At 40.2% G+C, this 24,537-nt stretch overlaps 1 protein-coding gene across 1 annotated transcript in view; it reads left to right on the forward strand.

The window, feature by feature from the left end:
• PLD5 (phospholipase D family, member 5) overlaps positions 1–24,537 on the forward strand; it is a 418,989-nt gene that overhangs the window by 255,415 nt on the left and 139,037 nt on the right. Inside the window, exon 3 of the mRNA XM_010836680.1 lies at positions 12,052–12,220. Within this exon, the coding sequence (XP_010834982.1) occupies positions 12,052–12,220 (169 nt within the window). The remainder of the gene's footprint in view (positions 1–12,051; positions 12,221–24,537) is intronic.

Genomic DNA, 24,537 nt, shown 5'->3' on the forward strand with positions numbered 1-24,537 from the left:
GGAAGTAAATTGCATTTTGTACCTCTGCCTGGGTTTTGTCTTTTTTTTTTTGCTTTGAAAATTGGAAGTGACAGCGGAACATAAAGTTAAGAGGATATAGTCAGCAATCATCCTACTCAGGCTCCATCACTCACTAACCCTTGGACACATTACTTAAACTTCTTTATGTCTCAGTTTCTTCATCCCCCAGATGGGAATAATTACAGTACCTGCTTCTACAAATTCTTGTGAACATTAATTAATGCAGTAAATCTTAGCGTAGTGCTTGACACAAAATAAGCCCTCAATTGAATATTGTTCCGTTAAAGTATAAATGGTAGTAGTATAATTACTCTATTGACAGATGTCAAAGGGTAATAACTGACTTGAATGCAAATCTGTTTTTCCATTAGGCCTTTTGCACTTTAGCCATTTCATTTTCCATCATCTGGCTTCCTACCATGTGTTTTGAGGACAGTGTCAGGGTCTTTTCGTCCATGAGCTCCCTGCTTCTTCGTTCACATCTTATGTTGGTAAAATATCAAGAGGTAGATGCAGGTGTTGTACCTTTCTTTTTCTTTTTTGTCTTCATGCACTCTGGCTCCTTTCTTCTCTGATGGTTTCTTCCTTTCTAGGCCAGTATCAAGACATATTGAGCCATGGACAAGTGTGCCTTTCTGTCCTGTAAGTGTCTTGCTGACATGGCCAGAGTGGAGTGTAGAGCAAAGAACATCTTCACCTCTTCTCCAGACAAAGTTCAGATCTCAAGCCAAGCTGACCTTCCCTCTAGTGCAGCAGCTTCTGTTTTTCAGCATCACTCTACTTGTTGCTTCCATAGACCCAAAGGCTGTGGAGAACCTTCTCAGATAAGACCAGGACCTAACCTACTGTTGTGCAATGCACATGAGCTCAGACAGACCTGAGTTTAAATCCCTTCTGTGTAGCATTCTGTCCACCTGGGTGACATCTGGCCACTAGGAGCCTGGCTCTCTTCATCTCCAAAATTCGGATCATGCTTGTCTTAGTGTCTCTCTGTGATAATGATGCATAATATTACCTGTGAACGTACTTTTAAACTTTAATATACAAAGGATAATTGCTACAATGATAACCTTTCTAATGCTATACTGCCACTCTCCATAAAGAAAAGCATAGTTGTTCTTTGCTTAATACAATTATAGACCAGGAATTAATGAGGCTTTATTCTGAACTTTCTAGATTTACACAAACAGGGATCTGCTATTGTCAACTCAAACTCATCACCATAGTCTCTGCAGTTGTTGTCTTGTAAAGTTGATTGAAAAGTTAATGTAGGGCTTTCCTGGTGGTCCAGTGGTTAAGAATCCACCTGCCAGTGCGGGGGACACCGTTTAGATCCCTGGTCCAGGGAGATCCCACATGCTGAGGGGCAACTAAGCACTCGCACCTCCACTACTGAAGCCCTCATGATCTAGGGCCCATGTGCCACAACTCCTGAAGCCCACAGCCAGAGCCATATTCCACAAGAGAAGTCACTGCGATGAGAAGTCCTCACTCACCACAACCAGGCAAAGCCTGTGTGCAGCAGTGAAGACCCAGTGCAACCAAAACAAATAGACTAAATAAATGAATAATTAAAATAAAATAATTTTTTTAAAAAAATTAGTGTAATTGAAACACCTGTTGACAAAAAAATAAGAAAATATTCAAAAACTGAAAGTAACATCAAAAAGACAAAAGAGATAGCTTCCAGGGGCCTCCGTTGGCAGTATATACAACAATTTGAGCATCTCAATGAGTAAGGGCAGTAAGAGACTATAACACTTTGAATTTTAAGAAAAGAATCCGTAATTGCATACTGATAAAGTGAATATCTTTTTAAAATGTAAAAAGATGTGATGGGACATGAAAGAATTTTCCTTACAAAATACTTCCAACCAACATATATAAAAATGATAAACAATTATTAACAGAAGACCTACAAGACCTTTTAGAATTAACACCCCAAAAAGATGTCCTTTTCATTATAGCGGACTGGAATGCAAAAGTAGGAAGTCAAGAAACACCTGGAGTAACAGGCAAATTTGGCCATGAAGTACAGAATGAAGCAGGGCAAAGGCTGATAGAGTTTTGCCAAGAGAACGCACTGGTCATAGCAAACACCCTCTTCCAACAACACATGAGAAGACTCTACACATGGACATCACCAGGTGGTCAACACCGAAATCAGATTGATTATATTCTTTGCAGCCAAAGATGGAAATGCTCTACATGGTCAGCAAAAACAAGACCAGGAGCGGACTGTGGCTCAGATCGTGAACTCCTTATTGCCAAATACAGATTTAAATTGAAGAAAGTGGGGAAAACCACTAGACCATTCAGGTATGACCTAAATCAAAACCCTTATGATTATACAGTGGAGGTGACAAATAGATTTAAGGGACTAGATCTGACAGACAGAGTGCCTGATGAACTATGGATGGAGGTTCGTGACATTGTACAGGAGACAGGGATCAAGACCATCCCCATGGAAAAGAAATGCAAAACAGCAAAATGGCTGTCTGAAGAAGCCTTACAAGTAGCTGTGAAAAGAAGAGAAGCAGAAAGCAAAGGAGAAAAGGAAAGATATAAGCATCTGAATTCAGAGTTCCAAAGAATAGCAAGGAGACATAAGAAAGCCTTCCTCAGCAATCAGTGCAAAGAAATAGAGGAAAACAACAGACTGGGAAAGACTAGAGATCTCTTCAAGAAAATTAGAGACACCAAGAAAACATTTCATGCAAATATGGGCTCAATAAAGGACAGAAATGGTATGGACCTAACAGAAGCAGAAGATATTAAGAAGAGGTGGCAAGAATACACAGAAGAACTTTACAAAAAAGAGCTTCATGACCCAGATAATCATATGACGGTGTGATCACACCTAGAGCCAGATATCCTGGAATGTGAAGTCAAGTAGGCCTTAGGAAGCATCACTACGAACAAAGCTAGTGGAGGTGAAGGAATTCCAGTTGAGCTATTTCAGATCCTAAAAGATGATGCGGTGAAAGTGCTGCACTCAATATGCCAGCAAATTTGGAAAACTCCTCAGTGGCCACAGGACTGGAAAAGGTCAGTTTTCATTCCAATCCCAAAGAAAGGCAATGCCAAAGAATGCTCAAACTACCTCACAATTGCACTCATCTCACACACTAGTAACATAATGCTAAAAATTCTCCAAACCAGGCTTCAGCAGTACGTGAATCGTGAACTTACGGATGTTCAAGCTGGTTTTAGAAAAGGCAGAGGAACCAGAGATCAAATTGTCAACATCCGCTGGATCATGGAAAAAGCAAGAGAGTTCCAGAAAAACATCTAGTTCTGCTTTATTGATTAGCCAAAGCCTTTGACTGTGTGGATCACAATAAACTTTGGAAAATTCTGAAGGAGATAGGAATACCAGACCACCTGACTTGCCTCTTGAGAAACCTGTATACAGATCAGGAAGCAACAGTTAGAACTGGACATGGAACAACAGACTGGTTCCAAATAGGAAAAGGAGTATGTCAAGGCTGTATATTGTCACCCTACTTATTTAATTTATATGCAGAGTACGTCATGAGAAACCCTGACTGGAAGAAGCACAAGCTGGGATCAAGATTGCCGGGAGAAATATCAATAACCTCAGATATGCAGATGACACCACCCTTATGGCAGAAATGGAGGAGGAACCAAAAAGCCTCTTGATGAAAGTGAAAGAGGAGAGTGAAAAAGTTGGCTTAAAGCTCAACATTCAGAAAACAAAGATCATGGCATCTGGTCCCATCACTTCATGGGAAATAGATTTGGAAACAGTGGAAACAGTGTCAGACTTTATCTTTTTGGGCTCCAAAATCACTGCAGATGGTGATTGCAGCCATGAAAGTAAAATACGCTTACTCCTTGGAAGGAAAGTTATGACCAACCTAGATAGCATATTCAAAAGCAGAGACATTACTTTGCCAACAAAGGTCCATCTAGTCAAGGCTATGGTTTTTCCAGTGGTCATATATGGATGTGAGAGTTGGACTGTGAAGAAAGCTGAGCGCCGAAGAACTGATGTTTTTGAACTGTGGTGTTGGAAAAGACTCTTGAGAGTCCCTTGGACTGCAAGGAGATCCAACAAATCCATCCTAAAGGAGATCAGTCCTGGGAGTTCATTGGAAAGACTGATGCTAAAGCTGAAACTCCAATACTTTGGCCACCTCATGCGAAGAGTTGACTCATTGGAAAAGACCCTCATGCTGGGAGGGATTGGGGGCAGGAGGAGAAGGGAACGACAGAGGACGAGATTGTTGGATGTTATCACCAATTCAATGGACATGAGTTTGAGTGAACTCCGGGAGTTGGTAATGGACAGGGAGGCCTGGCATGCTGTGATCTGTGGGGTCGCAAAGAGTCGGACATGACTGAGCTACTGAACTGAACTAAAACTGACCTGATAATAAAAATAGATTCAGAAAGAAATCATAAATGGATGGAAGCCAAATCAGTGAGTAAAATGTTGGGAAAGAAAATATTTGTGCCAACTGAAGGCACCTCTGCGCAAATTACTTATTAACTATAGAGGAAGGATGATCCTGCTCAAACTGAAAAAATCTAACAGACTTGATCAAACTTAACATCACCAGTAGTGAGACAGCCCAATATCATGTGCTACCTCATATGATACACTTAGAAGGACACATTATGTATGTACCATTCCTACCAAAAATACTTATCCTGAATGTACTTATGAGGCAACAACCAAGCAAATCAAATCCAGGAGTATTTAGCAAAGCAACTGACTTGGGCTCTTCTGAATTGTCAACATCATGGTAAACAAAACAGGAATAGGTTAGGGAACTCCCCTAAACTAAAGGGACATGACAACTAAGTGCAATGAGTAAACATTGATTGGATCTTGGATCCAAAAAAAAAAAGAAATAGAAGACATTATTGGAACATTTGTGGAATTTTAAATATTAGATAATAGGACTGTAAAAGTGGCACAGTGTTAAAGAATCTGCCTACCAATGCAGGAGATGTGGGATTGATCCCTGGGTCAGGAAGATCTTCTGGAGTTGGAAATAGCAACCTGCTTCAATATTCTTGCCAGAAAAGTCCCATGGAGGAAGGAGCCTGGAGGGCTACTGTCCATGGTGGTCACAAAGAGTCAGACACATCTGAGTGACTGAGCATGCACACAGTGTTGTGGTTACTGTGTGATAATTGTATTTCTTTTAGAAACCTGGCCTCTTTGTTAAAAATGCATACTCAAGATTGAGAGAATTATCTCACTTCTGTAACATTACTTATATAATATAATATTCTTTCTTGAAATATAGTATTCACTGTACTATTCTTGCAACATTTTTGTGGACTTCAAATTTTTCAAAATTGGCTAAAAATTGTTAAGGCAAATCTCTAATTACTTTCATATTCAGCTATGTTCTTCCCTATTCCAGATTAAGAATGATTTGGATCCTGTTAGTCAGCCAGGCCTATCTGGTATCCTTTCTGCCGTCTTTCTCAAGTAAACTCACCTTGACCTAATTCTTGGAAAAAAATGAAATGTCAACTGAAATAAAAAATGCACAATGTGAGAGCTGTGAGTTTCATTTGTTTTCACAGACTTATTGAGGACTATAGCCCAGGAGACAGCCTCTCAGATAGCTCTGAGGAAATGCTCCAAAGAGGTAGGGAAGAGACCAGTATATGTGTGATTGTGGTTAAGGAATACATGTCATCCAGCATACATCTCAATAGAAGGTTACTGCTAGTCATGAGGAACAGATACCACAATTAATGATTTTAGTGCTTTTCCAAGTATTGGAAAATGCAAGAGTCTGGCTTCATAAAAACCTTCTCCTGAAATATGCCTAACTATCTAATGACCTGATTTGCCTGTTTTCCCAGGGCACAAAGTGCCTCATCCTGGTCTTCACCTTGAGCTCCTTTCAGGATGTAATGTAAGTCAGGGAATCCATCCTTGTAGAACCAGATGGTGAGTAACACTCCTTCTGTTTACAGAAAAATATATCTCACTTATATTAAAGCCAGCTCAAGAGGTCTGTATCAACTATTTCCACATCCAGCACTGGCCACTGAATCTTCCGTATGAGTAGCAGGACATCTTCTACCTCAATCTCAGAGACTCCAAGGTTCTTCGGGAAGATTAACATTTGCCATGTCAATCCTGGGCTTTAATTATAGCCAGATGACCCACAGAAAGGGTACAATGCTTGTATCATTTTATTTTTGAGTGCAAAACTAATTGTATTGATGAGTTGTGGCCATCTGTTCAGCTTCATTGGTTATGCCATCAGATAGCCAAGATCTAAAGAATGAATGTCAGTGAATTGACTGTAAAGTACCTACGTAGATCATCGCCTCATAATAACGATCTGTTACACTCACACATGAAATAAAGTTCACATTCTCTCTGAAAATATCGAGTAGGTCCCAGATATAAGATTCTTTTAACCAATATATGTAGACTCTTTTTAGTAATTGTGTTATATCAGTTTGAGAACTTGGAGAAATTTTTTTTAATTATAAGTTTTCAGACTTTAAATTACTTTAAAAATGTATCTATTATTTGGTGCTCACTCTGAAGCAAGCAATGTTTAAGCATCTTCTTTAAATTGATTATCTCCTCTAAAAAAAGAAATAACTTTTTTTTTCCAAAAGTGGAAATAGATTTTAAGAGGTTAGTCATCTGTCCAAGGTTATATAGGTAATAACTGGCAGAGCTGAGTTTTGTCTACCTTATTCAAAATCTTTTTGTCTTAAATATTTCTCTACAATAACAGCAAAGTCATATGTATGTGAAAATATAATTTATAAAGATTCTTGTGCTTATCAACACAAACACACGTACCACATTTTAAATAAAGTTAGTAGATGCCAGGGTTCCCTTTTTTTGTAGCTTATAGGAGAACTACAGCTGTTTCTTTGAGAAGGTTAGATATTGTTCCTGAACTGAAAGAGAAATGTTGACAATCACATTAAGTTTGGAGAGTAAAATGCACACTATTACTAAGAGCAGCTAGAATTCTACTGTAAAAATCTATTAACAATATTTATTCCATCTAAATTCCCTGGACTCACCATTTCAATCGTTTGTAGTTGTCTCTCAGTACCATCAAAAGAGGCATAAAAAAGGCTTTTGCTGTCTGTGTCTCTGTATATTCAACTTTTTCCCTGTTATTAGGTGTCAGAAATAGTGCTATGCCTTTGGGCATAATTCACTTAGAGAAGGCATGCAGGAATTCCAGGGATTTGCCCAAAGCTGGGTTTTGATGATTTCTGCCCACTTTTTTCCTTGCTTGAGAAAGAAGAGTGTAACAGGGCTGCTGTCAATGGAACTGAGCTCTGTGTGTACGTTATTTCGATTCAAGCCTCTGGAGAGCGGCTAGCTGTTGGTTGTTAAAGAAAATACAATGACAGGTCACAAAAGTAAGTCCAGTCATTTCAAGGCTGGTTTCTAAAGACCTTTTCTAGCAGCGTATAGGAAACAAGTGCTGAGTTACAGAAGGAACAGTCAAGTTCTCCAGGTAAAATGAGAGAGGAGGAAAGTGAGGTGAGCAGAGTTTCCCCAGAATTCATTACCAAACATAGGTGTGGTCTCCAGACCTTTGGTGGTGTCTCTATTTTTATATTTAGTATAAATTTATTATTTACTTTTCTATTTAGTAAAAACCAAATAATAATAATAAATATGCTCTTCTTTGACTTCCAGGAAATTTCACTCTTCTTTTCCAGTCTTTCCAACCATTTCTTGTCTTCTTCACCTGCCCCACTTCCTCTGGATGTTTTCTAGATGTTCTCTAGATGTGATTTTTTGTTCTTTACTTGCTCAGTTATGTCTGACTCTTTGCGATCCCATGGACTGCAGCACGCCAGGCTTCCTTGTCCTTCACTATCTCTTGGAGTTTGCTCAGACTCATGTTCATTGAATCAGTGATGCCATCCGAACATCTCATATTCTGTTGTCCTCTTCTCCTCCTGCCTTTCAGTCTTTCCCAGCATTAAGGTCTTTGCCAATGAGTCAGCTCTGCACATCAGGTGGCTAAAGTATTAGAGCTTCAGCATCAGTCCTTCCAATGAATATTCAGGACTGATTTCCATTAGGATTGACTGATTTGATCTTCTTGCTGTCTAAGGTACTCTCAAGAGTCTTCTCCAGCACCACAGTTGGAAAACATCAATTCTTTGGTACTTCTACATGATCCAACTCTCACATCTGTACGTGACTATTGGATAAACCATAGGTTTGACTATATGGACCTTTGTTGGTAAAGTGATGTCTCTGCTTTTTAATACACTGTCTAGGTTTGTCATAGCTTTTCTTTCAAGAAGCAAGTGTCTTTTAATTTTGTGGCTGCAGTCACCATCCACAGCTATTTTGGAGCCCAAGAAAATAAAATCTGTCACTGTTCCCATTTTTTCCCCATCTTTTTGCCATGCAGTGATGGGCCCAGATGCCATGATCTTAGCTAGATGTCATGATCTTAGCTAGATGTGATTAGATGTTTTCCATATTAGGCTTTGACCCAGTTTCCATCTCTTAAAAATCTCTCTTGATAATCTTATCTACTTCTAAGGCTTCAATAATGGGAAAAAAACTTTTAAGAATGTGTTTGAAGTAGGAAAAAAAGGAATAGATGATATGTTATTCATCTGATGAGTACTTCTTTTTTGTGCCATAGACACGATTAGTAGTCTGCTGAAGCCAATGGACTCCTTTCATGAATAATGTTTTAAATGCATAGATTGAAATACATAGGATTCCAAAGAAAACCAGTAACATTAAAATAAATCTATCCAAAATATTTTTTAAATGTGGTATAGTAATGTATATTCTATACTGCTGCTGCTGCTAAGTCGCTTCAGTCGTGTCCGACTCTGTGCGACCCCATAGATGGCAGCCCACCAGGCTCCCCTGTCCCTGGAATTCTCCAGGCAAGAACACTGGAGTGGGTTGCCATTTCCTTCTCCAATGCATGAAAGTGAAAAGTGAAAGTGAAGTCGCTCAGTCGTGTCCAACTCTTAGCGACCCCATGGACTGCAGCCCACCAGGCTCCTCTGTCCATTGGACTCTCCAGGCAAAAGTACTGGAGTAGGGTGCCATTGCCTTCTCCAATATTCTATACTACGTATTCAAGAAATAATAAGATCTGATGATTCCCATAATTTCAAAGTAGTGATAAATATTAATACTTGGAGATATCAGTAGTAGTAATAGTACCATCGTATGAAAATTTTTCAGGATAACAGAATCACAGGTTCTTTTAATGTTCCTGTCATTTTTTGCCTATGTCTGTAACTGTGGGGAATGTTAAATTTCAGTTAGAAATGAAGGAAGATAAAGATCAAGCTCACAAGTCACCCTAAATTCTATTCATGCATCCAAGACTAAGAATATCTGGTCTAAAGATTTCTAAAAGAAACTGGGAATCCGTATTGTATGCCTACCAGAAACCATGAGTGTGGTATGAAGAGAGGGGTGGTGCAGAACCACTTACACCTGTACAGGTACTCTGTATCCATTGTTGTGTGTGTGTGGTTTATCAGGGCTTCTTGACTCTTTGTCTTTCTCAGCATGACTTTTATATTGAAGTAAAATTGAAACTACCTAGTTCTATTTGTTAAATGATGTTCTATTTTTATTTTGTTTATTGGGATTCTTTTTTTGTTTGATTTTAAAATATATTCCTTTGTTGTAGGGGGACTGAAATTGCTGACTAACTGGGGTCATTTCTTCATGCTATGTCTAGCTACTGTTAATATAGATAATTGGACTTTAAATGTGGATAGAATTAAAATATCCAACTGCAACATCTTGACTTCAAAGGCTTTGACGTGGATAAAAATATCCCATCTCCACCTTTTTCACCCTCTGTCACTTTGGCTTCCCAAACCCTGCATTCTCCTGGACCTCTCTTGTCTTCCTGATTCTTTTGGTCACTTCTGAATCTTCTCATTTGTTTCACACCTTACTAACCAGAAAAATGTAGGCATTCCTCCTACATTAGGTCATGAGCTAGTTTTCTCTTCTTTTTCACTTTGATAATCTCTCTCAATCATGTTCCTTGTCAGTTTCAATGGACCTTTTACTGATTGTCATCTTCTTTCAATGGTATACAGGTGTGCTGTCAGAATTAGACCCCTAAAATGTACTTGGTCACTCTCAAAAGCATCACAGTTAAGTCCAAGCTTCTCTTCTTGGTTCACAACCTCTACGGTGTGATCCCTACAGACATTGCCAGTCTTCTCCGCCATGGCAAGCCCCTGCCACAACTCTTCCACCTCACACTCCCCTTGGCCACCTGACTCTCAAGTATCCAAACACACCATGTTTTAAAAGGTCCTCCTTCTTCCTAGAATATCTTTCTCTTCCAGCTCACCTATAAAAATAATTCTACCTTTGCAAACTCAAGTCCCACTTTCTTCAGTTCCAGATGCTCCTAACTTAATTATTTTTTCCTTTCTTCTCATGCTCCAGTGGAACTTTAGATGGTGCATTATCCATCTAATTAATCCTTACTCTTGTTTTGCCATTTCTTAAAATCTACTTCCTGTTTAAGTCATTACATGTGAGACAAGCTCTTTCACTGGATTATAAATTCCAGAGAACTAAAGAGTTTTGCTGTAGTCCTTTCTGTGTTGTGTACAGTGAGTGACTTGCTTTTGCTGCTCCTAAGGGCTCCAAAATTTTTTTAATTCAATTGTGGGTAGTTTGGGTAATTGGACCCTAAATTTGTGGATGTCTGCAAGACATATACCTAAACCTTATTTGGGCTTGATATTCATCAAATACATAGACATTTTACTATGAGTATTGCTTTTGTTTCCAAAACTGGCTGAAACAAGTCTTATTAACAGACACAGTTAACAGTTTTATTGAGAAGTTTTGGATTCTATACTGGAAGCTGAAATTCATTCCATAAGTATTTCTTGAGCCCTAATTATGTATCCAGCTCTAGGGGGATAGCTAGCTTTGAATAAAAAATATCTTTGTTCTGGAAGGGCTTACAGATATCTTCATAAGAGGTTTGGAGCTTCCTATCAAGAGTTGCAGGAGAATTTACATTTCTTAAACTAGAAAAAAATTAGGAAGTAGTGATATAAAAAGCCAAGGAACATTTATTCTGATACTACTGGTTGTAATTTACTTGTTGTTGTTTAGTCTCTGGAAACCCATTCTGCAATGGTTGTAGTGCTCAGCTGCTCAGTTGCGGGTGACTCTTTGTGATCGCATGGACTGTAGCCCACAAGTCTCCTCTGTCCATGGAATTTTCCAAGCAAGAACACTGTAGTGGGTTGCCATTTCCTTCTTCAGGGGATCTTCTCCATCCAGGGATCAAACTCGATCTTCTGCATTGGCAAGCAGATCTTTACCACTGAGCCACCAGGGAAGCCCCTGAAGTTTATTTAGGGCTTGGTTATTGCTATTATTTTATACATTCCCTATTTCCAACTTTAATAAACCCCTGCAACAGGCAAGTCTTAAAATTTCCTTCTTAGTATCATTTTATGTCTTAGGCTACAAAGAATTAACAGAGGTTCTAAGCAATAGTAATAGCATTTACTATTTTTATTTTCTAGTAGAAATAAACCTAACAATGTTTTTGTTTCTGAACTAGTTCTATTATATGTTCAACATTATACTAGAAACTAGAGATATGCCAAATTAATTTATGGTCTTAAGTAACTCACAGAAGTAGTATCTTTTTAAAAAATTGCATTACTCTAAGGGGAAAAAATAAATAATACTATAGGAAGATGCTTGTGTAGGATACTCTGGATTTTTTCTCAAGGCTAGTTGGACTCTGGACATTAGGGACATATACCATGATTTTCTGAAATATGAGTGCTAACTGGGGAGAAACAGAGCATAAACTCAGAACACAGCATATTAGTATAGGGGAAATATTAAAGTACTTTGATGAAAAATGTAAATTATGAGGAGCATATACTTTCAGAAAGAGTAAAGAATATTTTTCAGATGTCTCTGTATGTGTGTGTAAAGATCTGTGGCTTCAAATTTGACTAGATTTTGTTTGTTTGTTTTTCAAAATCTTTTCTAAGAATTGCCCTGGTGGAAAATATTCCTGAAGGCCTTAACTATTCAGAAAATGCACCATTTCACTTATCACTTTTCCAAGGCTGGATGAATTTACTCAGCATGGCCAAAAAGTCTGTTGACATAGTATCTTCCCATTGGGATCTCAACCACAGTCACCCATCAGCATGTCAGGTAAGCTGCATCCTCTAATGTGCGTGATGATTTGACTTTTGTGCATTTTACACCCTGCAGTATTCTTGCTTCCACTCCTCCAGTTCATTTTTTCTATCTATACCCATAGTTCATGTTCATTATTACAGTTATATGTATGTGCCATTGTTAATCAATGGCTGCTCAGTTTCTACTAGAATGCCAGGTTTTCAGGGGCACAATCACATCTCATCTTTGCAAAGAAGAGGCTGTTTATGCTGTATCGGACAACTTCAGGGGTGTCTTCCCATTGTGGTATCTGTTGATGGCACACTGCAGAATTCTACTTTGCACAACCTGCATGTTTTCAGTTGTAATTCTGTAACTGCTTGTTGAGGCATTTATTTGGTTCATTGGTGTCTTAATTTGTCTTTGTGGCACAGAGCCAACTTTTTAAATAGTGGAGTCACACTTTCCGGTATAGCTGTATATTCTTGACTGTCGTATTTGGGTGAATAGGAAAAAGAACTTTACTGGTTATAGGAACAACCTTTAGAAAACTGACTAAATGATCGAAATGATTTCTGAATGAAATGCTATCCTGGAGATATGAAAATAATCCTGGTAATCATTCGTGTGTTTCCTTTTGTCAGTACAACCTTGATAGCACTGAGCTATCAAGTGTATGACCATTGGCCTAGATTTAAATTAGTCATGAGTCCACATGTGTATGTGCTACATTGATTCAGTTCAGTTCAGTCGCTCAGTCGTGTCCGACTCTTTAGGACCCCATGAATCGCAGCACACCAGGCCTCCCTGTCCATCACCACCTCCCGGAGTTCAGTCATGTCCAAATCTTTGTGATCCTATGGACTGTAGCCCATCAGGTTCCTCTGTCCATGGGGTTCTCCAAACAAGGATAGTGAAGTGGGTTGCCACGCCCTCCTCCAAGGGATCTTCCTAACCCAGGGATCGAACCCTCACCTCTTATGTCTCCTGCGCTGGCAGATGTGTTCTTTACCACTAGCCCCACCTAGGAAGCCCCGTGAGTCCACAGCAGTTTTGAAAGCCAGCCTGACACATCACCAGTTTTCCGAACTTGGAGAACAGGGAATATTTGTAGATTGGGACCTAGTTCTGCTTTGTAGGAGTGCTTTCCTAATTTACTGTTCTCAGAAACTCATTGCTCCACCCCCTGTGCTTTTCTTTCATTTTCATAAGAAAATAAGTCTGTGTTGGCTTCAGACTTATTTTCTTAGTTGACTTTCTGCCAGTAGAAATCTGAGGCCCAAGAGACCTCTTTTTATTTTAAACCATCAATGTCCCTTTTTTAAGTAGTTCAAAATGGAACAGCCCCTTAAAAACTTTTGTAGACTTTCTATGTATTCAGTGATAATCCACTCTATTAGCAAAAAGCTAATAACTCACAGGTGGGTCTTTTTCTACCGCGGATGGTGATTCAAGATTCTTCAGAACCTCACGCTTCTCACTTCCAGGAGTCCTTTTGTCTGAGATGATCTGTCACCTCCCACTTTTAATCCATCAGAGGACTCAATGTGGACTCTTACAGCCACAACTTTGATTTGCTCTTTACCCTGAGGCCATTTCTCACTGAGAATGTTTTGCTAAATTGAGAGACTGTCCTATATTTTCTGCATTTCTCTCAAAGTTCTGCATGGAAAAGAACTAGTTCCTTCTTATCATGTACCACCAAAGCTTTGATAACCTGCCTGAACAATCACCTTAGCCAGATCTCCCAACCCATTCATCACATTTTCTGTCTCCTACTTTACAGCAGGCAGTAGCTTTGTCAAACTTTCTACCATTACTTTCTCAAGGACTCGAAAGCAATTTCTTTCCTGTTCTTCCAGCCTTGAGTAACAGAATGAGATTCCAATCCATCTCACCACCCAGTCCCATAGCCAATGCCACATGCTTTAAGTTTTCTCAGCAGTAGTTTCTATTTAATTTTCTATTGTGGTTTCACAAACAACTCCAAAACTTACTCATTATTATTTCCTATGATTCTATGAGTTGGCTGACAGTTCTTTGGCTCCAGTAGTGCTGGCTGGGATTACTTATACAGGAGGGTAGGAGGGTAGTTGAGCCTGGGCTGACCGAGGGCCAGACAGGCTCATTCTCTACATGTGGACACTCATCATTCAGTAATCTAAACCAAGGTTTTTATAGGGCAATTGGATCCCAGGAGAATGCAAATGAAAACTATAAGACCTCTTAATGCTTGGGCTCTCAGAACTTTACTACATTCTTTTAGTCCAAAACAGTCACATGGCCAGGCCATGAACACTGGAGGGACAAGAGACTCCAGGAGGAGTATGCGTGTACAGGAATGGGAGGAACTGTTGGCAGCCAAATTCCCATGCTCGCAAACCTTGGAAAAGAGTTGAGCTACATTATTCTAACCTCTTCTTCTGTGAGCCCAGAAAGCCCTTTCAGTGTTCAGACTCTGGGAGAAGATGGGTCATTAGAGAATGCCATGGCCTTTCTGTGTCATGGCTCGTAAAGTTACATTATGGTTAGTATTCAGTACTGCTCACAGGGCAGTGATGAAATGGATGAGTGAGGCTCCCAATCTGTTTTGCTTAACGGTGCCTAGCATGGTGCTTGAGGCATACTAAGTGTTCAGTAAATATTTGTTAAGTAGTAAATATTAAGTAAGGGCTTCCCCAGTGGCTCAGTGGTAAAGAACCCACCTGCCAATGCAAATGCAGGTTTGATCCCTAGATCAGAAAGATCCCCTGAAGAAGAAAATGGCAACCCATTCCAGTATTCTTGCTTGGAGAATTCCATGGACAGAGGAGCCAGGCCAGCTGCAGTCCACGGGGTCTCAAAGAGTCAGACACGATGGAGCTACTAAAGAACAACGATAGTAACAACAACCTGGTTATTATTGAGCTCACCCGGCAAAACTTTAGGAGGAGGCCCTGGGTATGAACTGGTATCTTCCGGTGGAGTCACTCTACTCCCGCCAGAGATGCCTCTTGACTGCCTGTCATTCCCCTAACAGCCCCAGGCTCCTTTACAGTTTAATATCAACTGGTTTTCTGCAGAGTTTTGAGCTAATTTCACATTGCCCCTTTACAAGGAGAAGGCTGCATTTGCAGACATGAGGAATAGAGGGGCTTTACCTGCTTTGGAAATTAAATGGATTCAAGCAGAACGTGAGACTGGTTGCATAAACAACTCTCCCTACTCCTGCCTGCTCCTGGCCCTGAGTACCATGCCCTGTGAGAAGTGGTGAACAGGAGAAAGAGGGCAGGTTGACAGCAGTGTTCACAGGTTCCTACTACGGACGCATGCAGCAGTGAACAGTAGCTGGAAGTGAGATCTTAGTTTCCTGACCGAGAATGGATCCCTGGTCACCCAGGTGTAAACCAGAATTCCTATCCACTAGACCATGAAGGCCAGCAGCTAGGGCCTAAATCCCCAGTCCTTACCTGTCTTGAAAAAAAAATTCTGACAAGGAGGTGGAAGGAAAAAGAGAAAATCAGAGTACAACACGGAAAGAAGCATGAGCAAACTCTGGAAGAGAGCTGCACCTTTGAAAGATTTAAATCCTTTGTAAGGGGGCCTTTGTCTTTTTCTACCCTTACTGGGTCTTTGTCCACCCTCTGGCCATCATCTTGTTTTGCGCCTCTGATTAATTTGTCTCACAACCCTCCCCAATATGTGCATGTACCCCTCTGCCAAGTTGGAGTCCAGCTCAAGGTGTCTGGGAGGGAAACTTGCAAGATGTATGGCCTGATGGCCGTCCCCTGCCTTTTGATTCCCAAGAAGTCCTTCTGTGCATGTGTAGTATCTCCCTTGCCCCAAGGACAAAAAATGCACCGTGTCCTGATCCTTTTCTTAGACGGAGTTTAGTGCCTGTTTGTGCTTTCCATGACTGATATCTTCAGGTGTCCACACGAGACAAAGCCTGGCTATTTACCCTGTTTCTGTTGTTGTTTCTGTTTTGGGGAATAAACAGGAGGGTGATCGTAAGTCCTAACCTGGAATCCACCTATCTCTTGTCTCAGGAAATGCAGACAGGAAGCTAGTTGTAAGTATCTAGCCTGAAGCCCACCTTTTTCCTGCCCCATGAAATGTAAACAGGGGGCCAGTTGTAAATACCTAACTTGGATCTCATCTATCTTCTGCCTCACTACGGCAACGGGACAGTGGCTTCTCTCCTCTTTCTCTGGTCCATTGGTGGCCAAGGGACTGCCACTGGTCAAACACCAGGCATGGACTGTGGTCTTGAAAGAAAGAGCAAGCTTTCCTTGCTTGGAATAGAGTGCTTGCTCCCCAGTTTGCTCCATTTCCCATCTCCCCTCATCTGACCCTCAAGTCCTAGAGCAGTGTTCACAGAAGCAATTAGGATACAAAGGCCCAGAAGAACTTGTCCAAATACCACATGCCTTGGGCTTTCAGAGATTATTTTTAGAGCCTGGCTCACTCCTTCCTACCCTCTCACCACACCATAGGGGTAATTGTACAGAGATCAGAAATGGAAAAAAGAAAGGTCCTTGCTGCCAACTTTTTCTTTTCGGGTGTTCTTAAAGGATCCATATCCTGTTCTCTCCAGGCCATCAAGTTTTACCATTTCTACAAAGCAAGGTACTGACTGAAAGACCATTTGATTTAAATTCTACCTTATTTTATCTTTCAAATGGAAATAGAAAATTCAAGATTTTACCCAACATTTCAAATTTGAGGTGGCTAACCTTTGGGCCTTTTAGTTTTACCATGCCCTCATAATTGCTGGGATATAGTTATTGATTGGCTTACTGCACACAGAAGACAATTTCTTATTGAGCTAAGAAAAAGAAATCCACCCCTTAATTACTCAAGTGAACTAAAATTTTTTTCAGATGATCCAGTATCATGAAAGTTGGCTCAGTTTTGAGACTTTTTTCCATTAATATATTTTTAAAAGAAAATATTCTTATTTCAAGGAACACAATATTTACTTCTAAACCAACAGAGTCTGAAAATTCCTAAGTGGCAACCATAAATGGTAACTAAGTAGGAACTATAATTGAAAAGCAGCCCATCTACGTATCATCCTGCAGCCGTAAGCAAAATACACCAAGGAACGGTATAGCCAGTGGCAGGCAGGCCGCGCTCAGCAGAAAAGGGACACAGATAAACATGGCACGAGACGTCTGTGTGTTCCCTGGACATCTGTGTCCTCTCTGCATGCCATTTCACAAGAGCGAGCTGTGTGTGTGTGCTAAGTCGCTTCAGTCGTGTCTGGCTCTGCGACCCCGTGGACAGTAGCCCCCCCCCGGCTCCTCTGTCCATGGGATTCTCCAGGTAAGAATACTGAAGTGGGTTGCAGTGCTTTCCTCCAGGAGATCTTCCTGACCCGGGGATTGAACCCACGTCTCTTACATCTTCTGAAATGGCAGGCAGGTTCTTTATCACTAGCACCATCTGGGAAACCCAAGAGTGAGCTATGCTCATTACTAACAGAATGATGAAAGCCTATCTTTTTTTCTGTTTTTCATTTGCCTGGAAACAGAAGCACTCATTAAAAATACATTTTAATCTGTGTCACCAGAGGGTTGCTAGTTTAATTCCCACCCTGAAAAACTCATTTTGTCTTTTCTACCTTGCACTGGGTATTGTTAATCTTTTGGAGGTTGTTTGCTTCTGTGCTAAAAGAAACTGGGCAGTGACCTCCCTCTGCATCACAGTCATGTTAAGGGCTAGTGTGGTCTACAGTTCCATGAAAATCATATTTTCATATTTAATCAAAATACATGGTTAAGCTAAGGGTTTTGTTTCTTTCTGTCTAGATGATGAGTTTAGACACTGAAATATTGAATTTCTAGGACAACTTGATTGCTAATTTATGGGATAAAATGATGGAGTTTTATGAAATCAAGACTGTTTAGGAAAAGCCAGAAAATATGATTTAGCAAGGGCTTATTAGTAGAGCTATCAAATTCATTGATCAAAACAATCCTATTCTCTATGAGTTTGCTGGAGGAAACCAAAAAACTAATTAATGAGCTATGACTGAATCTTTTTCCCCTTTTTATTCTTTTTTAAAATTAATAAATTTATTTTAATTGGAGGCTAATTACTTTACAAGATTGTGGTGGTTTTTGCTATACAATGACATGACTCAGCCATGGATGTACATGTGCCCCACCATCCCAAACCCCCTTCCCACTTCCCTCCCCATAACATCCCTCGGGGTTGTCCCAGTGCACCGGCTTTGAGTGTCCTATTTCATGCTTCGAACTTGGACTGGTCATCTATTTTATATATGACAATATACATGTTTTAATGCTATTCTCTCAAATCATCCCACCCTCGCCTTCTCCCACAGAGTCCAAAAGTCTGTTCTTTATATCTGTGTCTCTTTTACTGTCTCGCATATAGGGTCATCATTACAATCTTTCTAAATTCCAATATATATGCATTGATATACTGTATTGGTTTTTTCTTTCTGACTTACTCCGTGCTATATAATATGCTCCAGTTTCATCTACTTCATTCAGTTCAGCCACTCAGTCATGACTGACTCTTTGTGACCCCATGAACTGCAGCATGCCAGGCCTCCCTGTCCATCACCAACTCCTAGAGCTTACTCAAACTTATGCCCATTGAGTGGGTGATGCCATCCAACCATCTCATCCTCTGTCGTCCCCTTCTCCTCCCACCTTCAAACTTTCCCAGCATCAGGGTCTTTCCCAATGAGTCATTTCTTTGCATCAGGTGGCCAAAGGATTGGACTTTCAGCTTCAACATCAGTCCTTCCAGTGAATATTCAGGACTGATTTCCTTTAGGATGGACTGGTTGGATCTCCTTGCAGTCCAAGGGACTCTTAAGGGTCTTCTCCAAAGGAGTACGTCAAGGCTGTATATTGTCACCCTGCTTATTTAACTTACATGCAGAGTACATCATGAGAAACATTGGGCTGGAAGAAGCACAAGCTGGAATCAAGATTGCCAGGAGAAATATCAATAACCTCAGATATGCAGAAATATCAATAACCTCAGATATGCACCACCCTTATGGCAGAAAGTGAAGAGGAACTAAAGAGCCTCTTGATGAAAGTGAAAGACGAGAGTGAAAAGTTGGCTTAAACCTCAATATTCAGAAAACTAAGATCATGGCATCCGGTCCCATCCCTTCAGGGCAAATAGATGGGGAAACAGTGGAAACAGTGGCTGACTTTATTTTTCTGGGCTCCAAAATCACTGCAGATAGTGATTGCAGCCATGAAATTAAAAGACGCTTACTCCTTGGAAGGAAAGTTATGACCAACCTAGACAGCATATTAAAAAGCAGAGACATTACTTTGTCAACAAAGGTCCATTTAGTCAAGGCTACAGTTTTTCCAGTGGTCGTGTATGGATGTGAGATTTGGACTATAAAGAAAGCTAAGCGCTGAAGAATTGATGCTTCTGAACTGTGGTGTTGGAGAAGACTCTTGAGAGTCCCTTGGACTGCAAGGAAATCCAGCCAGTCCATCCTAAAGGAGATCAGTCCTGGGTGTTCATTGGAAGGACTGATGTTGAAGCTGAAACTCCAATACTTTGGCCACCTGATGCGAAGAGCTGACTCATTTGAAAAGACACTGATGGTGGGAAAGATTGAGGGCAGGAGGAGAAGGGGACAACATAGGATGAGGTTGGATGACATCATTGACTCAGTGGACATGGGTTTGGGTGGACTCTTGGAGTTGGTGATGGACAGGGAGGCCTGGTGTGCTGTGGTTCATGGGATTGCAAAGAGTCGGACACGACTGAGCAACTGAACTGAACTGAACTGAATTAGAACTTATTCAAATGTGTTCTTTTTAATGGCTGCGTAATATTCTATTGTGTATATGTACCACAACCTTCTTATCCATTTGTCTACTGATGGACATCTAGGTTTCTTCCATGTCCTAGCTGTTGTAAACAGTGCTGTGATGAACACTGGGGTACACCTGTCTCTTTCAATTCTGGTTTCCTCAGAGCATATGTCCAGCAGTGGGATTGCTGGGTCGTATGGTAGTTCTATTTCCAGGTTTTTAAGGAATCTCCACACTGTTCTCCATAGTGGCTCTACTAGTTTGCATTCTCACCAACAGTGTAAGAGGGTTCCCTTTTCTCCACACCCTCTCCAGCATTTATTGTTTGTAGACTTTTTGATAGCAGTCATTCTGACCGGCGTGAGATGGTACCTCGTTGTGATTTTGATTTGCATTTCTCTGATAATGAGTGATGTTGAGCATCTTTACATGTTTTTGTTAGCCATGTGTATGTCTTCTTTGGGGAAATGTCTGTTTAGTTCTTTGGCCCATTTTTTGATTGGGTCATTTATTTTTCTGGTATTGAGCTGCATGAGCTGTTTGTATATTTTTGAGATTAGTTCTTTGTCAGTTGCTTCATTTGCTATTATTTTCTCCCATTCTCAAGGCTGTCTTTTCACCTTGCTTATAGTTTCTTTCATTGTGCAAAAGCTTTTAAGTTTAATTAGGCCCCATTTGTTTATTTTTGCTTTTATTTCCATTACTCTGGGAGGTGGGTCATAGAGGATCTTGCTGTGATTTATGTCAGAGAGTGTTTTGTCTATGTTTTCCTCTAGGAGTTTTATAGTTTCTGGTCTTACATTTATATCTTTAATCCATTTTGAGTTTATTTTTATGTATGGTGTTAAAAAGTTTTCTAGTTTCATTCTTTACAAGTGGTTGACCAGTTTTCCCAGAACCACTTGTTAAAGAGATTGCCTTTTCTCTACTGTATATTTTTGTCTCCTTTGTCAAAGATAAGGTGTCCATAGGTGGATGGATTTATCTCTGGGCTTTCTTAAAGAGATGTATTTATATGAAATCAATTAGTTACTGGTCTACAGTGAACCATGATGTTTAATTTTGAAAAACTATGATTTTAAAAATATAGCAGTATTTGCTCAATTTAGGAAGTAGCATGTTTGAAAGTTTAATGATCCAGGAGGTTGTTTTGAAATGCATAAGTCAGAATTCTGTCTCGAGACAATGAGTGATAGGCAGTTATCAGTGGTAGACAGATTGTAGAGTCAGGAGTACAGCTTATATTTCTTTTTGTCCACTCATTGGCTGTGTGACTTTGAGTTAGATGCTGAACTCTCTGGGCCTCAGTTTTCTCGTCAGCAAAATCAAGGTGATAACAGAACCTATCTCATAGGTGGTTGTGTAGATTAAATTAGTTAATGTGCATAAAGGGCATAGAATAGTCTTTGACCATTTATCGCCTATGTAGTGTTTATTACTAAATTCATGAATGTTGTTCACAATGACTTATTTGGGTACACACTACAAATCTGGTTCAAGTCAGTTTAATTATAGTAACAAATAATGAGTTCTCACTGGGTGCTTTATACTATGCTAGAATCCAACATGATTACCATGTAAAATTAAAAGAGGAATTTAATTTCTACAAATGTGGGACTCATTCTGGTCCTCTCTATTTCTTAGTGAATTCCTGCTGCTTCTCTGTGCTTTTGCCTCCCCATCTGTTGAATAATTCTAATTATATTCTTGCTTGCTTTCCAGTATATTTCCAAGGGAAATCATCATTCAGATATAAACTCATAAACACTATGATTAGCAAGAGTTTAACCTCTTTGATTCTTTTAGAATCCAATCAAAGAGACATGAATAAATCATGAATCCAAAGAGATTCTTCTCAATTATTAATGTTTTCATTAAATAATAACTTTTCTTTTAAATTGTCTTATCTTAGTTTTGTTTGCCTATATGCTGTTTTCTCTCTAGACTTTCACTTTCCTAAGGTCAATTTATGTTTTTGGAAATTTCTTTTAAAAAAGAATAGGTTGGATTTTTTTTCCCATTAGAATGTTAATTTTGTTGTTGTTCAGTCACTCAGTCGTGTCCACCTCTTTGTGACCCCATGGAATACTAATAGTTCCTTACTATTAAAAAAAAAAAAAAAACCTGGAAATTACAGAGAAATAAAAGAGAACAAAATCATCCATGTGATCATCAGCAAACATTTTGTAATGGTTATTTTATGCATAATTATATACACAGGCTCATATAAAGAAACTTGTATCTTAATTTTGAACTTAATGTCACACCATAAATATCTTTCCATGCTATTAGAAACCCTGGTAAACATTGTTTTAAATTGGCTGCCTAATATACAAATTCCAGATAATATACAAATACATACCAGATTAAACATATATAACTATTTCTCTATTATTGAACATTTAAGCTATTTCTTTTTTTGGAAATGAATTCTCCTGCAGTTAATATTTCTGTGCAAACCATTGTTTTCTTTTTGCTCATTCACTCGGTATCCATTCTTAGAAATAGGGTTACAGGACTAGTCTGAACTAGTTTCTTAAAACAATCGGGTTTTGAGGGAACATGTAGAAAACTCTCATGCTTGCTACCTAGTTAAGCTGGGACCACTGGGAGAGAGGACTTGAAGGAATTTTGCTTCCATTCTCTGCGGGGCTCTCTGCTGGCTGAGAAGTGATTGTGGAAGAGCTGCAGTGTTGGGCACATCTTGGTATTCCTCCCTCACCCCAGTCACATCACAGGCCACCGTCTCCTGCAGTGCCATCCACACTCTTGCCCATACTGCTGAATGCTCTACCAAGATTTCATGTTGTCCACCCACCTTTTGCAGCCAGACTGGACTCTGGAGCAGCCTTAAAGCTACTTCCTAGTACTGTAGGAATCCAGCTGCTCAGGTCCCTGTAATAAGTATTATTCTCCTGATACTAATTCCTTGCAATTTCCTGGCCCTTTACTGGTATGATGAGCCTATTCATCTCTCTTCATCTGTCCCTGACGGGGATGGCTTTGTTCATATCTAAGGGGTGCGTAATTGTGAATAACTATCATTAGGCAAGGCCTTGATGATTAACTCTTCTGAATAATTAAATCTCTTAATGGGATGGATCCTGGACTGGCAGCCAGCATGCCTACATAGCAGATACTCTTTGCTGTTATCAAGCAGGTAATCGTTGTTGCTCATCACCCAAAAAGTGGGCATTCTCAGCTAAGTTGTTGGGTCTGTGACACTGAGTTCCCAAAGCTATGATTGATCCATGACCACAAGACATTTGTGAACTGATGTAATGGCCAACATCTTGTGGCTTCACATCAGGAATTCTATATTCCATTGGCATGTTCTGAGAGCAGCCAAAGTCTCTGGCCACCATCCCCAACTCTACTCTTTTCTTCAGCCCACACCTAACCATCCAGTTCATTGCTGTGCTGTCTCATAATACCTGAGATCATTCCCCGCCCCCCCTTTTTTTTTCTTTTTTGACTTTAACTCTGCTGTAGCTCAGGTCACATTATCTCACACTAACCTTCTAATTTCCCTTTCAGCCTTCAGGCTTGCCCTGTAGTCCTTCTCCAGTTTAGAGTCAAGAGTTTTCTTTCAGAACAAAAATTTGACTATGCCCTTCTCTAGGTAAAATCTTGCAGGGGTCCACACTTCTTTTCAGACGATGTGTAGATGCTCTGCCCAGGCTTACCAGACCCTTCGTGATGTGCTCCTACTTAGGTCCCTGCAACAGACCTCCACCCAGAGTATTTTTTCTTTCTTCCTCCTTTTAAGGGAACTTTCCTTGCATGTCTCAGACTGGGTTATTAGTGTTCTTGCTGTATTTCCTCTAGGCCTGTACCTTGTCCACCTACCATCTGACACATCGGGCTGTATTTTCTTTTTATCATGTATCTCCTACACGTATTAAGGTCCCTGGTACATAGCATACATCCAGTAAATGAGTTTGCTCAAAAGACACTCTGCTTTGTCTTGAGAGTAGTTCAGTCGCTCAGTCGTGTCCGACTCTTTGCGACCCCATGAATCGCAGCACGCCAGGCCTCCCTGTCCATCACCAACTCCCGGAGATCACTCAGACTCACGTCCATTGAGTCAGTGATGCCATCCAGCCATCTCATCCTCTGTCGTCCCCTTCTCCTCCCACCCCCAATCCCTCCCAGCATCAGAGTCTTTTCCAATGAGTCAACTCTTCGCATGAGGTGGCCAAAATACTGGAGTTTCAGCTTTAGCATCATTCCCTCCAAAGAAATCCCAGGGCTGATCTCCTTCAGAATGGACTGGTTGGATCCCCTTGCAGTCCAAGGGACTCTCAAGAGTATTCTCCAACACCACAGTTCAAAAGCATCAATTCTTCGGCACTCAGCTTTCTTCAGAGTCCAACTCTCACATCCATACATGACCACTGCAAAAACCATAGCTTTGACTAGATGGACCTTTGTTGGCAAAGTAATGTCTCTGATTTTGAATATGCTATCTAGGTTGGTCATAACTTTCCTTCCAAAGAGTAAGCGTCTTTTAATTGCATGGCTGCAGTCACCATCTGCAGTGAT

Source organism: Bison bison, unplaced genomic scaffold, assembly GCF_000754665.1.
Source record: "Bison bison bison isolate TAMUID 2011002044 unplaced genomic scaffold, Bison_UMD1.0 scf7180017864064, whole genome shotgun sequence".
NCBI lineage: Eukaryota > Metazoa > Chordata > Mammalia > Artiodactyla > Bovidae > Bison > Bison bison.